The sequence below is a fragment of the Chiloscyllium plagiosum genome, unplaced genomic scaffold, assembly GCF_037043375.1.
Source record: "Chiloscyllium plagiosum isolate Xiang-an unplaced genomic scaffold, Cpla_swu_hap1 HiC_scaffold_2, whole genome shotgun sequence".
Classification (NCBI taxonomy): domain Eukaryota; kingdom Metazoa; phylum Chordata; class Chondrichthyes; order Orectolobiformes; family Hemiscylliidae; genus Chiloscyllium; species Chiloscyllium plagiosum.
In genome coordinates, this window is record NW_028270140.1 from 120,914,203 (window position 1) to 120,931,355 (window position 17,153).

General features: G+C 40.2%; 1 protein-coding gene across 4 annotated transcripts in view; it reads left to right on the forward strand.

The window, feature by feature from the left end:
• The window catches only part of sv2ca (synaptic vesicle glycoprotein 2Ca), a 209,698-nt gene extending 192,819 nt beyond the window's left edge, over positions 1 to 16,879 (forward strand). For 3 of the 4 annotated variants that reach the window (XM_043707301.2, XM_043707310.2, XM_043707291.2), the window contains exon 14: positions 8,399 to 16,879. In XM_043707301.2, coding sequence (XP_043563236.1) covers positions 8,399 to 8,582 — 184 coding nt within the window. In that variant the 3' untranslated portion in view covers positions 8,583 to 16,879. The remainder of the gene's footprint in view (positions 1 to 8,398) is intronic. The other variant, XM_043707323.2, reaches the window with a different exon arrangement.
• Positions 16,880 to 17,153: the final 274 nt, after the last annotated feature.

Here is a 17,153-nt window from a genome sequence, read left to right on the forward strand (position 1 = left end):
TCTCTACAAGGACTGTGTGGTGGTCACTCTTACTAATACTGTCATGAACAATTATATCTGCAGCTGGCAGATTGGTAAGGATGAGGTCAAGTATGGTTTTCCCTTTTGTTGGTTCCCTCACCACCTGCCACAGACCCAGTCTAGCAGCTATGTCCTTTAGCACCCGACCAGCTCAATCAGCAGTGCTGCTGCTGAGCCACTCCTGGTACCATCATTGAAATACCACCCGTCCAAAGCACATTTTGTGCCCTTGTCACCCGCAGTGTTCAGCATGCAGGAGCACCGAATCCTGCAGAAGGATATTACGTGGTAGTCAGCAGGAGGCTTCCTTGCCCATGTTTAACCTGAAGCCATGATCACTTTTGTGGTCGAGAGGCAACATTAAAGACTCCCTCCCAACTATTTACCACTTGAGCACCACTTCAGGTGTGATTATGGTGTCTTGGGCATTGTCCATCAGGTAGGATTCCAAGAATGTGATTGTGCCAGGTTCAGTAACCACCAGATGAGGACGTTCCAGGATCGACAGGGCTGTTTTTGCCATTGACTTTCCTTGTGCCTAGGTCGATGCCAGCTGCCAGCTTTAATTTATTTGTTGAGACTTCACAGTGATTGATACAATGGAACGGCCTGCTAGGCCATTTCACAGGGCAATTTCGTGTCAACCACATTGCTGTGGATCTGTAAACCAAGTGAAGATGGCAGATTTCCTTCCCCGAAGGATGTTAATGAACGAGATGGGTTTTTCCAACAACAGGCAATGCTTTCTTTTTCATCAGTGGATTCTTAATTCCAGTTTTTTTTATTGAGTTCAAATTCAAACTTGGGTCCCCAAACTTGGGTTTCTGGATTAATAGTATAGCGATAATACCACTAGGCCATCACCTCCTGTAATGCTGCTATAATTTCATAAACATTTAAAGGGAACACTACACAGGGTTAAGGTCATATAGATATGGTGCAGTGACCCTTCTTTACAAGGATCCTCAGTGCAAGTTTCTTTGGACTTAATCCTGTTCCTCAATTTAGCTTTAAACTAGCAGTTTCAGTTGAAAAAGCTGCCACAAGACTCGACTGAAAGTTGTTGAATATCACACTGTTGTAATCAGGGATGACATTCAATGATGGTCATCCCGCAGACATCCTGACTTTTCTCTTGCAGCAGCTGGACCAAGAAAATCATGTTATTTCAAAATTTGTTGGTTCTGGGAGGATGCATTCAGCCAGAATCTGCAGTCTGAGAAGGGCAATGTTGGCAAATACGTTTCCTATGATCCTCAGCCGGCAATGCTTCAGTGATTGTCACAATCATTTCAGGCACCCTTGTTCTTAGACATGGTCACAATCATTGCATTGTACACATCCTGGAGCCCATGGGATAGCTGGACACTTTAACTTTCCTAACCTTACCACTGTTGGTTTGACACTGAGCTCTGCTATACCAGGCAGGATCTCTATGATATTGAGAGCCTCCTCAGTGATTGCGTTCTCCATAGACTTCAACTCAAGCTCTCATTGCATCCATCTCTTCAACTGTTTATTGCAGCTAACGATGACTTCCCCTGCTTTTTCTTTAAATAGCACTGTTTTCTTTGTTGATGACCCTGTTGCCATTTCAACCTTTTCACATTCCTGCGTAGAAAGGTATTTGGAGATTTTAGCATTGTTGTAACCAGTAGTCACTGATGCATCACCCAGCAATCTGTAGGGTTTTATTTGCAGCAGTTCACAGTACAGTCAGAGTCTCCTCGCTTGGATCTCTCCTAATTAATGAGACTGGACCACCTAGCTTCAGTGACAGATTCCATCAAGGGGAAGCTAACCTCGAAGCAGTCAGCATGTTTCTGCTCTCACTTTCCACATTGAGAGTCCAGAATTATTGACGGTGTCTCGGATTATGTTCCATTTCACAGGTTCACAGAATTGTTACAGTGCAGAATCAGCCCATCCTATCTGCACCAATACACTGAGCAGTTTCACTTTGTGACACTTTTCTTGTGTCACCTTTTAATTGTAGCCCTGCACATTTTTTAAATGTAAATAATCATCCAATCCCATCTTGAATGGCTCAATTGAACCTGTCATCATCTTCCAGGCAGTGCATGTCAGAGCCTGACTACACCTCGTGTGGAAAGGTTTTTCTCATCTCCCAATTGCTTATTTTGCAAAATATTTTAAAATTGCACCCTTTGTTTCTTTATCCATTTATGAGCGGTAATATTTTCTCCTTTTCCACTGTGTTTAGACCCTTCATGATTTTGTAATGCCCAAAACTCCTCTTAACCTTCTCCTCTCCAAGGAAAATAGTCTCAACTCCTTCAATCTTGCCTCATAACTGAAATGTTCCATCCCTGGAACCCTTCTCTGAAATCTCTTCTGCACTTTTTCCAATGCATTCACCTCCTTGCTATAGTGTGGAATCTAGAACTGTACACAATATTCATGCACAAGTCTAACAAGTGTTTTGTGTAAGTTCCATATCCTCCATGCTTTTTGTACTCCATGCCCCTATTTATGAAGACTATGTTATTGTCTGCTTTATTAAATCCTCTTTGGCCTGCTACCTTTAATGACTTTTGTACATTGTACAAATATCTGCACCCAGGTCTCACTGCTCCTGCACATCCTTTAAAATAGTTAGCACTGCTGCCTCATAGCGCCACAACCCAGGTTCAATTCCAACATCGGGTGACTAACTGTGTGGAGTTTGTACATTCACCCTGTGTCTATGTGTGTTTCTTCCAGGTACTCTGGTTTCCTCCCACAGTCCGAAGATGTGTAAATTAGGTGGATTGGTCATGGTAAATTTCCCCATAGTGTCCAGGAATGTGCAGATTAGGTACATTAGTCATGGTAAATGAGAGGTTATGAGAAAAAGACTGAGTCTGCGTGGGATACTCTTAATAGGGTCAGTCCAGACCTGATGTGCTGAATAACCCTATCTGCACCATTGGGATTCTTTGACTCTACATCAATAGCATTACCCTCATCGATCCTGTCTTTAACTGTTGAAAAAGTTGCTCAGCTTGCACCCTCAGCAAGTCCATGCTGACTCTTCTGATTCAGCCCACATTTTTCCATGTGGCTATTAATTTGATCTAGAGTAGTTGTTTCTAGAAATTTAAAACTGACTGGTCTGTAATTACCGGGATGATTTTTGCAACCTTTTTTGAAAGGCATAATGTTGGCAATTCTGCAGACCTCTGGCACCACTCCCCAGTCCAGGGAAGATTGAAAGGTTTGTTTCTAGTACTTCTGCAATTTCTACTCTCACTTCCTTCAATATCTTTAGATGCACCTCATCAGATCCTGGTGACTTATCAATACTAAATACTGACAGTTATCCAGTACTGGGAGAAAGTGAGGACTGCAGAAGCTGGAGATCAGAGTCAAAAAGTGTGGTGCTGGAAAAGCACAGCCGGTCAGGCAGCATCCTAGGAGCAGGAGAGCTGATGTTTTGAGCAAGAGCGTGATGAAGAGCTCATGCTTGAAACATCGACTCTCCTGCTCCTCTGGATGCTATCTGACTGGCTGTCCTTTTCCAGCACCACACATTTCAGCAATTATCCAGCACCTCCTCCTTACCCATTTTAAACACTTCTAGTGACTGAGTATCCTCCTCTTCAATCATGGACTGGACAGCATCTGCTTCATAGGTAAAGACATGTGCAAAGTATTCATTTAACATCTAAGTCATGCCTCTTGCCTCTAAGTGTAAATCCCCCTTCTCATCCCTAATTAATCTTACTCCTCTTTTTAACTATCCTTTTAATATTGATGTGTTCAGAGAAGACTTAGCTTCTGTTCTCTGAAGGAGAATGTCAGACAGTGCATCTGAGTTGCAGAACTGTTAGATGGCACGATGACTGCCACTGATCTGAAAACTGCTTTGAATGAAAAAAATCTTCAGAAGTTGTATCGTAACCATGTGCTACCTTTACTATAGATCTGTATCACAGTCTGCACTGTGCTGGCTGTGTGTGCTGATAATAATGTTCAGAGATTCACGTTGAGTGATGTTCAAATCCAGGTAGAAGATGGAAATATAAGACCATGGCAATTTGACCCCTTGAACCAGCTCCACCATTCACTATGATCATGACTGATCGTCCAACTCAGTTCCCACTTTCTCCAAACTCCCTTGCCACCCTCTAAGAACGATCTCTCACCATTCTCAAAAATATTCAGCGCTGTGCTCTCAAGTATTTTCTGTGGCAGAGAATTTCACAGACTCACCACTCTCGGGTGAAGAAATTTCTGCTCTGCTTACTCCTAAATTATCTTTTGACTGTGACCCCTGGTTCTGGTCTCCCCAGTCATTAGGAACATCCCTCCTGTGTTTACCTGTCTAGTCCACTTAGAGTTTTATAGGTTTAAATAAGATTTTTTTCCTCATATACAATTCCCCAGCCTTGAAGCAAGGCTTATACCAAAAGGAGGCATTGGTTACGCAAAGCCGCATGTAGCAAAACTCAGATAATTTCTGCACATTCTTATTTACCTTTTCCAGGCCATGATATTCAAGGCAGAAGGACCATGCCTCATGGTCTGCACCCACTCTTCAATCGAAATCCCCCAGTCGGTAAAGATGTTCTGAGATATGGAGTCTTACAATAACTGTGTTAAACTCAGCAATGATACTCATGTAATTAATCAGCTATTTGAGTTGAGAGCTGGATGGAGAGAACACATTTTGAATCATTTGTGAAAGGTTTCTGTTGTCACAAGTAGTGAATTCCTTGTCACAAAGTCTGCACCTTGCTCAGATTTTGCCTCTGAATTCCTTCACTGCCAAATAATTTTGTAACATTTTTATTTCAGTCATCTCTCTTTAAGACGGGTAGATTGAAGGAGAGCTATGTTAATATTCAGCCTGTCAGATTTTCCGTCAGTCAGAACTTCCTTACACATGTAGTTGACCATACCAAAAGTTCTGGATTAGTGGTGCTGGAAGAGCACAGCAATTCAGGCAGCATCCGAAAAGCTTCGAAATCGACATTTCGGGCAAAAGCCCTTCATCAGGAATAAAGGCAGAGAGCCTGAAGCATGGAGAGATAAGCTAGAGGAGGGTGGGGGTGGGGATAGAGTAGCATAGAGTACAATAGGTCAGTGGGGGAGGAGATGAAGGTGATAGGTCAGGGAGGAGAGGGTGGAGTGGATAGGTGGAAAAGGAGCTGGGCAGGTCGGACAAGTCCGGACAAGTCAAGGGGATTGTGTTGCTGGAGGTTAGAAACTAGGATGAGGTGGGGGAAGGGGAAATGAGGAAGCTGTTGAAATCCACATTGATGCCCTGGGGTTGAAGTGTTCCGAGGCAGAAGATGAGGCGTTCTTCTTCCATGCGTCTGGTGGTGAGGGAGCGGCGGTGGAGGAGGCCCAGCACCTCCATATCCTCGGCAGAGTGGGAGGGGGAGTTGAAATGTTGAGCCACAGGGCGGTGCGGTTGATTGGTGCGGGTGTCTCGGAGATGTTCCCTAAAGCGCTCTGCTAGGAGGCGCCCAGTCTCCCCAATGTAGAGGAGACCGCATCGGGAGCAACGGATACAATAAATGATATGAGTGGATGTGCAGGTAAAACATTGATGGATGTGGAAGGCTTCTTTAGTGCCTTGGATAGAGGTGAGGGAGGAGGTGTGGGCACAAGTTTTACAGTTCCTGCGGTGGAAGGGGAACATGCCAGGATGGGAGGGTGGGTCGTAGGGGGGCGTGGATCTGACCAGGTAGTCACGGAGGGAACGGTCTTTGCGGAAGGCGGAAAGGGGTGGGGAGGGAAATATATCCCTGGTGGTGGGGTCTGTTTGGAGGTGGCGGAAATGTCGGCGGATGATTTGGTTTATGCGAAGGTTGGTAGGGTGGAAGGTGAGCACCAGGGGAGTTCTGTCCTTGTTGCGGTTGGAGGGGTTGGGTCTGAGGGCGGAGGTGTGGGATGTGGACGAGATGCATTGGAGGGCATCTTTAACCACGTGGGAAGGGAAATTGCGGTCTCTAAAGAAGGAGGCCATCTGGTGTGTTCTATGGTGGAACTGCTCCTCCTGGGAGCAGATATGGCGGAGGCGGAGGAATTGGGAATATGGGATGGCATTTTTGCAAGAGGTAGGGTGGGAAGAGGTGTAATCCAGGTAGCTGTGGGAGTCGGTGGGTTTGTAGAAAATGTCAGTGTAAAGTCGGTCGTCACTGTTGGAGATGGAGAGGTCCAGGAAGGGGAGGGAGGTGTCAGAGATGGTCCAGGTAAATTTAAGGTCAGGGTGGAATGTGTTGGTGAAGTTGATGAATTGCTCAACCTCCTCGCGGGAGCACGAGGTGGCGCCAATGCAGTCATCAATGTAGCGGAGGAAGAGGTGGGGAGTGGTGCTGGTGTACTCTATGCTACTCTATCCCCACCCCCACCCTCCTCTAGCTTATCTCTCCATGCTTCAGGCTCTCTGCCTTTATTCCTGATGAAGGGCTGTTGCCCGAAATGTCGATTTCGAAGCTTTTCGGACGCTGCCTGAATTGCTGTGCTCTTCCAGCACCACTGATCCAGAATCTGGTTTCCAGCATCTGCAGTCATTGTTTTTACCTCATACCAAAAGTTGTCTATCAATCTAATGTCCTTTAGGGAAGGAAATCTGCCATCCTTACCCGGTCTGGCCTGCATGTGACTCCAGACCACAGCAATGTGGTTGACACTCAACAGCCCTCTGGGCAATTAGAGATGGGTTTAAATGCTGGCCTAGCCAGAAATGCTCACATCCCATGAATGAATTTTTAAAAAAATTCAAGCCCTTGATCCTGGTGTTTCAGTTTGCCGGTTGAAGATTTTGCAACTTCCTTATTTTCGTTTACTTGTCATGTGTGCCCTGGACTCTGTCTTTCATGTTGAGTAGTGACTCTAAATTCCAAGCACCCATTGAAGCAGACAAGTCTAGTGAGTCAGCACCCTAGAGCCGGGGGTTGAGTGACACACTGCTGAAGACAGTCCATAGCAAACATTCTCTCTGCCAATTGAGTTTGGCTTATCACTCCTTTCTCTCATGTTGTGTTAATGCTCTGCACTCAAACTGAAATGCTTACTGGAGGGCACAAGCCTGGATTAAAATGATCAAGACTGTCTGCTACCCAAACATCAGGGTCTCTCTATCAATCTCACCGATTGAATCCAAAGTAATGTAAAGCACAATGCTTGGTATCAGGTTAATGGCAGGAATTCCTGGAAAGATATTTAGATATCAATCTGCCTTTGGACTCAACTTTACATTTTCTCAGGGTTTACTCTCTTAACTCCCAAACTGCTGTATGTTTGAAATAACCACACTTCAGGTTTAAAAACATGAGAGATCCATTTGTTTAATTCTTGTCGTGTTGCTTTCTACAAAATAATTGGTCTGGTCCTGTAAAATGGTACATGACTCTATAGTGCAGCCATGAATGTAGCCCTCTGCAACACTTACACCTAACATTAACTTCTAGCTAATTAGATTCTAACTCTATACAGATATATATATACACGTATATATATGCGTGTTTGTATGTTACAAATGAAGGTTAATGAGTATCCTGTTATGATTAGAAGCGAAACATGTGGAGGTGGGGAGGGAATTGGTTGGGATACTCATTGGGCAGATGGGAGAAGTATGTGGCCAGGTCTTATCATAAGCATGGGGATAGTAAGACATCATTTGTACTTTCACAATCCGGGTCAGGACCAAGAGTTTTGCCTTTTCCAGGAACTGATGCTTCTGAAATTGTCTTTCTAACTATTTACCTCTAAGCCTGATGTAACATTTTCCTGTGCACTCTTTTGGGTATTTATAGATTGGAAAATGTGTCTCCTGTACCCCATTTGGTGTAGAGAGACCATCAGTGCTGGATCACTGAACCTGGGAGGCTTTACTAAATAAATCCATCACAGAAAACAGCACAGACAAAGTGTTCAAATAGAATACATAATTAAACTGAAAATCCTGCTATTGACAAATGTATGCCTTGCTTGAATTTTAAAATAAGCCGAACCTCAAAATAGTTCAGTTATCTTACTCTTAGTCCCCCAGTCACCCAGTTCACCACTTTCCTGATTTTGCAGTAAAGGAGAAAATGTATCCCGGGACAAAATGGTTCAATGGACTTCTTCTTGATTTCTCACCACTTCTCCCAGAGTTCTCCTTATATTGGTTAAACCATTAATTTGTTAAACCTATTTCTTCCTTTAAAAATTTTGAGATCTACGAACATAGAAACATATGAATGATGAGCAGTAGTCTGTTCAGCCCCCTAAACTTGTTCCACCATTTAATAAGATGCAATCAAATTTTAGCAAAATGACCAGAAGTGATTCTTACAGTGTAGATTATATTCCTGCTTCACTTTTCAGATAAATGAATAACTTTTATTGAAATTAATAAACCCTCTATTTTCTTTAACAGAGCAACAGGATTTGGATTCTTGAATGCCCTGTGTAAAGCAGCAACAGTACTTGGAAATCTCATTTTTGGCTCTTTGGTTGGCATTACCAAAGCAATCCCTATCCTGCTGGCATCCACTGTCCTCGTCTGCGGAGGCCTCATGGGACTCCGACTTCCTGATACAAGAAACCAGGTTCTCATGTGATTAGGTAAAACCACCTGATGGATTTTTAGTCGGCCAGTGGCAGTGATCAAGTGGGAGGTTTGAATTTTAAAGTCTGTAGTTTAAGACTGAAACAATGATTGTCACACACAAGTTTGTTACTTCTCCTGAAGACGCCTTCCTTTATCCTTGTGCTTTCTGAAACTTTGAAAATAATGTGATCAATGGGGCTGCAGTCTGCACATACACAATTGTTCGTGTGGCTGAGGGAGCATAAAGAAGGAATAGTTAATCAGTTCTGACAGAAGGTTTTTAATCTAGTGTGTGACCATTATCCAGTTTTATCCTCCCCTCTATAAATTCAAACCAGTGTAAAACTTTCAGTCAAAATAAATCAGCAAATGCATCAAGTCAGTAACGTTCTGAGGCAAGGCTCAAAGCAAACAATGACATGCCATTAACCCGACTGAGATGTTTGCAGGACCCAGATGTGTAATTATTCCATTTCTTTAATATTGACAAAATCAGTTTGTCCCATTTGTTAAAAAATCTAGCTTCAATGAACAATGTTTGATTTTGGTAGAATTGGAGAAGATTATATTGCAACGCAGAAATCAATTTCCAGCTGTAGCCCTTTTCTGTTTTTTTTTGTATCATCTTAAAGCTTCACACAAACTCACCTTACAGTGATAGTGATGAATTAGATTAGTAAGGAATGTCCCACAAAAACAGAAACTAGCCCCTCTCATTTTTACTTCTATCCTTTGTCATATTTCCATTTCCAAATGTGTTTAATAACATGCTACAAAACAGCAAACACTTCAAGAAAGTCATTTCTTGTGTAAAGAGACTTGAAATGTTATAATAGGAAATATTATATATCATTAAAAATTTTAAACTGTAAATGCACTATAATGTCATTTTAACCAAGAATGTACAGAACCATTTAAGTAGTTGTTATTTTTACATTCTTTTATAACATTTCATGTGAAGAGAATATCTTACTTACTAAAATCAAGAATTTTTAAAAATCACTGGTTAAACATCAAAACCCTATAGAGAGTCCATTTGTTAATTTGAAACCTAAATGGCCTTTGACCCCATGTTTGCCTGCAAAATATGCATTGTGCCTATTGTAGTCTGATCTATATATAAATATTGTTTTCATTTCAATTGTAAATGTCAGAGTTGAACATTAATGTTATTATGATTTCAAGATTATCTGAATAGTTATTTATAGGAATTACTTCCAGGCTTGTTTTGATTCTTTGCATTTAACTGTTTTGTGTAGTTTTGCGATGAGTTGTCAAACTCGGGCTCGGAATTTCATTGGAGCTGCTCCTGTTCTGCTGTAGTAATTAGTAATTGTGGCAGAAAGCACAGGAGCCAGACAGTAAAGCATAGGAGATTCCAAACCATAGTTTAGATTTCCCAAACAAAACCTTCCATTCACTATTACTAAAAACTATACAGCTGGTGATTGGGTTGAACTTCCTCCTATTATATCATGTCATGGCATAGTTTTCCCTGCCCAACAGTTTTACCAAAAATAGATGTGAAGATAAAGCATTGTTGCTTTTCTACTAAAATTAGCGAGTGGAGGATAATTTGTAACATAATATTGACAGTGTCTTAATAGACTGTACTTTTTAAACAGTCTGGGGAGGAGGTAACTTTCCTACTGTTAATTATTTTGCCCTTTAATACAACAACAAACAACTTTTAGCAAAGTAAAAACATCCCAGAGCACTAAGTTATTAAGTAAGAACAATAGAAGTTAATGCATTTTAGAACTAATTTGCCCGAATTTTAATCTTTAACAAGATATCAAACACTAGATCATCTGCTCCTCATAAACCACTTCTCTCCTTCCACCAATTCTGTTTCTCAGTGATGTTAACAGAATGAAAATATCGGCTGCGTTATATTATGGGTGGTAAAACTAAAAACACACATTTACCTCCCCACTAAAAACACCCACTTAACTCCCCAGCCATTAACCCAGTTCCTTTGTTAAATCCAAAAATGCAAGATGATTATTGATAAATTGGTACTGTAAATTACCAGCAGAAATTTGGTGGTTGTATTCTCATTTGAAGGATGAATAAAAATTCCCAAGAGGATTAGCAACTATGGCAATTGATTAACAGAATATCCCAGAAATGCAGAGCTTAACCAGATTTTTAAGTATGCTAATTCCTTAGCTAAAGTCTTATAGGTATTTTGTAGATTAATTTACTATGATGCTTCTCTTTCTATTGATCTCCTCTGTAACATGTTAAGCTGTTCAGATGCGCATTGAGCTTGGATCTATTATGGATTTTGGGCTGGTCTACCTATTACTTATACTCCTATGCAACATTTGTTTAAGTCTGACCTCCAGTGGGCAATATAAATACAGCATCAATTGCTTTAAAATGAAGTGAGTTCACCTCAAGATCAATTTGGAGCCATGACCATGCAATGTTTTGGTGAATTCACTGTCAGGTTAACAGCCTTTGTAACATTCCCTCCAGTTATCAGCCATTAGTTATCCTTGAGGTGATCAGGAATTCTTTAGAAAATAGGAAAATTCAAGCATATCAAATTTAACTTGTTGGCGTCTGTTAACCCCCAATACACTTGTTATAATATTCAGATTCATTTCAAACATCCTTAATATTTTCTGCTTAACATTTGTTTCTGGGAAGTCATTCCTCTACCATAATGGAATCTGGAATAATCCTGTTCTTTCCTGATCAAGTTGTGTATTCTTAAACACTGTATACTGGAAACTTAAAGATCAAGTTCAGCCTAATCCTTCAATGAACCAAAATGTGTTAAACCTGTGTACAGCAAAAAAGTGACCCACGAGATCACAGAACATTCATGGAGATGCTTGCTGACCCTTTCAGTTCAGATCAGGCAGCTCCTTTAAATGTACCATTGAAATTCACATTCTGATCTCCATGTGAATGATTGTCAAGATGTTCATTCTAAATATTCCAATTAAACAAAGGGAGTTTTGTTCTTTCATTGCCAGATTTAAGTACTATAGGATATGGAAATGCATAAAGATTAACCTAATTGGCATTAGTTTGCAATGTATAATGATTATCTGCTTCTATGTAAAAATTAGAATTTTCTTTTGTCTGTATCTTCCTCATGTCTTGATGTTTTAGGTATGCATATGTGTTGTAGATCTAGTATATAATTCTAATTGCAATTGTTGCTCTGCATTTGTGAATTTACATCTATCTCTGCCAGGGCCATCGCCAGAATTTAGTAAGCCAGGGAGACAAAGCTCTTTACAAAGTCTATAGCTTAATACAATAATGCTGAAATTTGTAGTATACTGTTGTATACAAGTTAATAAAACTGTGTACAATCCATTCAAATAACAAATTCTAAAATGTGACACATAACAGAAGATAAAAGCCAATAGCTACCAAATACCCAGTAGAACAAACTATTCACAAAGTATATATAGCTCTTTAGATTCTTATAATTTAAATCCAATATTATCTTATAGGATAAATGGAAAATCCTATAGGAGTTCTTGGTAATGCCTATGCAGGCTTTATGCCAAAACTTTTGTATGTAGATAGATCCATGCAACTGTCCCTTTAGTCTTCTTAGGACATTTTCTACAAATGTAATTAAAATAGAAAAATAAATGTCTGTAGGCTTAGCAAGAGCTAATTTGTGAATCAGAATTCCACTGTTACTGATCGTATGTTTGTTGTAAGTATTTCAGCACAGTCACTTTACATGCTTCAAAACATAGAAAATTGGTGCAAAATTTCTTGTGGAGCACGAGGGCAACACTTTGTAGACATCTGCTGATAAGAATGGACAGTAACTTTTGTACATTTTGTGTCTATAAACTATTTAGTAGAAAAGGAATCTAACTTATTACAACTATATGCATAGACAAAAAAGCAGACTGGATCTTCGATCTTCTCTGGAAATCATGAGATGCATTAATCACCATGTGTCATAAATCATAAAGTTGTTGATAACTGATGAATAGTAGAGTTCCTGTTAGTTTTGCTGTTGTAGAGTTTAGGATTCAGATCAAATTTCTAATTTCTAAGCAGACTTATTTATTCAGAGTGTGATGAAGCCTGATTAAAACTTATGTTTGACAATGAAAAAGGTATCACTTCCCATCGAATCAATAAAATATTGATGATATTAACAATACACATATGTAGACTTAAAGTGCATGCCCTGTGTCTTGTAATGTAACCTTGCTCTGGATGACACTCTAAACCCATTGCACCTGCTGAATATTTGCATAATAATTATATAAGAGTTCAAATTGTAATCTGCGATGTTTTCAAAAATAGCCTATATTTTCCAAATTCTCTATTTCAGCTCCCACTTATCATTCACAACATTGCATTCCTGTGTATTTAATATAGTGTTTATGATAGTACATGATACATTTCACTGATCATTGCTGGTAAATTGCTTGACTTAGTAAAACAGCAGAAATACTGCAGATGCTGAAAATTAGAACTGAAAAAAAAATAAAAAATGCTGGAAGTACTTAGTAAGTCAGGCAGCCTCTTCGGAGAAGGAAACAGAGTTAACATTTCATCAGAATTGATATTTATTAAATTGGTTTTAGAATCAACTGCTGTCTGAATTGTCCTACGTGTATTAATTATTCAGGTTATAAAATATTTTTCCATATTTTTGTGGAACAGTGCTGCATGTAGATTTTTTTAAACAGTGATTAACATTTATATTCATACTTCAGTCTTCCCTCCCCTTTGTAAAACTAATCCAAAATTATGACTATAAGTTCAGAACTCTTTTTTTTAAAACTTGTATCATCCTCCTAACACCTGCCAAAACACAATCTTTTGAGACATCCTTATTCTTTAAGAGGGTTTTAACAACCAAATCTTTGGGCTTTATTACAAATGATTGAGATCAACATTTTCATAAAATATAACAACCTGAAGCAAACGTAGTCCATGATTAGCTTGCCCCATTTTTGTAACTTCTAGTCAGAACCTTCATCTCCCATCATGATTGAAATCACAAGCTCATCAAGACAGAAAATTGGAACCTAATTACATTAAATCAGAACCCTCAAGAGATTTCCTTCAGTTTGGATTTTGGGCTTGAAAAAAGTATTAACAAGACCTGGATTATCATGGAACCAACTACCTTGGCCTTGAAGTCTCATTGTTTCTTGATAAAAGCTAATTAAGATTTCCTTCCTGAAATTGCAAGATCAAGTTTACAATAATTGATAAACCTTTACTCCGGTTTTGTTTCAGTGATTTTAAAAGAATGCATTTTTTGAATTCCATTTTCAGATATTCACTTGATCGTGTTCATTCTATTGATCTGGCCAGGATTTAGATCGAGCAATAGGGAATGTCCTCCTTCAGATGCAGAAACAGTGGAAGCCCCACATACCTGAAGTGAGGGAAGTCCACAGCAATTTAATGGTCCTCAGCCCCATAGCTTACCAATATCAGGTCTTGCACATGGTCATGCACCCCTGTCAGGTGAAAATTCCAAACCTCTATTTCCATCCAAGAGCTGCTGGTTATCAGAACCTGGCAAATCTCCCACTGTCAGGAGCAGGGCAGCTACTGACACTGCTCAGAGGATCACCTCTGGAGCCCTTGCTACAAGTGAGTGGGACAGGTTGGGAGTCACTGGCAAGTGTCAATAGAAAGAAGGAGGGGTCTTTAGGTGGTTTTCAGCTAACCCTACTGATGCTCAAACCTGAAATAATGGGGCTGGGTGACATTGGAAAGCACTGAAGGGCCATGCAAATCCAGTTAAAGATAGTCTCCAAATGAACCTGTTCAGAGATGTTATTACACACCTCTGGAACAGGTGGGACTTGAACCTGGGTCTCCTGGCTCAGAGGTAGGGACACTACCACTGCAGCACAAGAGCCCTCAAGTCTAGTTACATCCCTGAGCCACACATAAGTTCCAATAGGAACATGGGATAATCAGTGTCACGTGGCTCATTAATGAGCCTAATTGACATCCAGCCATGGTCAGAGAGGATTCCTACACTGCATCCATATTATTGTGGAACAGTGCTGCATGTAGATTTTTTTAAACAGTGATTAACATTTATATTCATACTTCAGTCTTCCCTCCCCTTTGTAAAACTAATCCAAAATTATGACTGGAACCAGTTTTCTCGATAATGAGATCTCAGTGCAGGTCTCCCCCATCAGATTCCCCTGGCCCTCTCTCCATGTATGTGCTCCAGCAGAGTTAATGCAGGTTTGGATTGGGTGTGACTTAAAATGACGGAGGCCTTTCTTCTGGCCCAAACCCACCGCCAACCAACCCATTTCCAGTTTTCACTAAGCCTGCCTGATAATTCCAATCCAAGGAGATGGTTTGGAATTATATTTTAGCAGGACTGCAAGGGTTTAAACTTTCACTGCTTTCAGCTGGTGTTCCTAACGATCTGGAAAGCTGACAGGGTTCCTCCAGGTAAGGTCTTGGCAGTTTCAGAAAGTGTGTTCACATTTACAATCTGGATCCAGGTGCCTACCTGAGAACCTTCACATTCAAGGCCCATGCCAACAGCCTTCACCCAGGCCTCCAACCACCCAGCCCTACCACACTACCAAGCCCTGATTTCCTGACCCACATCCCCTCCAAGGTCCCCAACAGACCTGTTGACACCTTCACTATGTCTTCAACCAAGAATTCCAACCCTGCAGCTCTGAGGACCTGATCTCCCACCCCTGAGATTGGCAGCATATCCACCCTTCCCTCTCAAAATTGTCCCGCTTCCATTGCAACCCACTCTTCCGCCTTAGGCCTTTGGTCTGGTTACCTTCCCACCCTGGTTCCTGGCACAGACTAAGCTGCTGCTGTGACTATCAATAACCATCTCCTCACCCAACTGAAGGCCTGGTTGTCCATCAGGCTAAGCCTGTAGTTGAGGAACCAATTACTACCACCACTATCGTGCATTCAGAGTTAAAACTTCATTGCATGTGTGAACAGAATTCTAAATTGTGGCTTCTCCTTCCAATGTTAGCTCAGCTAGCTGGATGACTGATTTGTAATGCAAATTGATGACAATAGTGTGGGTCCAATTTCCACATGAGATAAACACAAAGGTCCTCCTTCACAACCTTTTCCCTTGCCTGAGGCGTGGTGACCCTCATGTTAAAGCACCACCAGTTATCTCTCTTTCTAATAAGAGAGCAGGCCTTTGATTTTATAAAAGTGTGGTGAATTTACCTGACCTTTTATAACTAGCCAGCTCCCTCTGAATCAGCTGAGTAAACATTCTACCCTATGTATTTCTTCCATCTAATTATTATCTTTATTTACGCAAGAATATGCAGGGAAAGCCATCAGAGTTATATGAACTCGATCAAGAATAATTCTTTCAGGACAAAAACACCAGAATATCCATTAAAATTAAGTTTCTGTCAATTAATTTGTAGCTTGTATGGCAACTTAGAGACTGAGTTGGGTTTGCCTCTCGCCATATCTGCCCTGCGAGATTTAGATTTTTTTAAGCTTGACTATCGGATTAATGATTACTGCATGATCCATGTTGGGTGAAGTTCTTACATGCGTAATACTTGAGCATTTTTTCTACACACGTACCACTAAATGGAAACAGGCCATGATATTTGATTTACTTAATCAGTTTTGAAAACAGAACATATAGATGATGAAGGGATTTATGGCTATAATACAGACTCATTTAATTTGTACTACATATGACTCCTATCCTTAGTATTGGCGATTGCCCTGACATATAAGTCTACATGCTTCTTCATGAAAGTTTTGGAAAATAAGTAACACCCACAACTACCTACTCTGTGTGCTTGCTATTGTATGTCAGTCAATTGTGTAGAAGTCCTGACTTTTTTTTTCCTGTTAAATTGTCCAAAACTGGGATGCATTTTGCTAGTATGCTGCAACCAATGGGATTTCTGTACACTGGAACTACAATGTGTTTGGCATAAAACTCTTGAAGCTGTGTCTATATTCATGAAAGGGCATGTCAAATGTACAGTCTAAATTAAAAATGTGGGTTTGTGAATAAAAAAATTGCCAAATAACTAATTGCTGTAATGAATGAGATGATGTAATGTGAGCCACGTGAAAGCGAGAGCATTTTTGCTCTATGGTATTAAAATAAATAAAACAGCAATGTTCTCATTAGAAATAACCTGCATCTGAGCTTTCATTAATGGTAATGTTCATTAACTGAATAGTGATTGAAAGCTAAAAGATCTCATATTTTTTAAAAACAAATCTGAGATTGAATTGGCTGTAATTTCGAGCAAAACCATAAATATTGTTCCAGACAAAGGGGAACAGGCGAATTAAAGTGTTCTTACTCTTCTCTTCTGGCCATACTTGTTTTCTTACTTTCTTTTCCCTTTTAAAAATCTTATCTTGGAAGTTCTTTCTTTCAAATGACTTATAGAAAATTCCACGGGGTAAAAACAAAGTCGGATTTTGGAATGCATTTAAAACTTGGATGAATGGTCTGCAACACACATATTTGTACAAATGTTACTAAAGAAGGAGAAACACAGAAAAAGACTAGAAATTACAAACTGCGAATTACTTAAGCACGAAGGTCACATGCATTAGTGTCTAA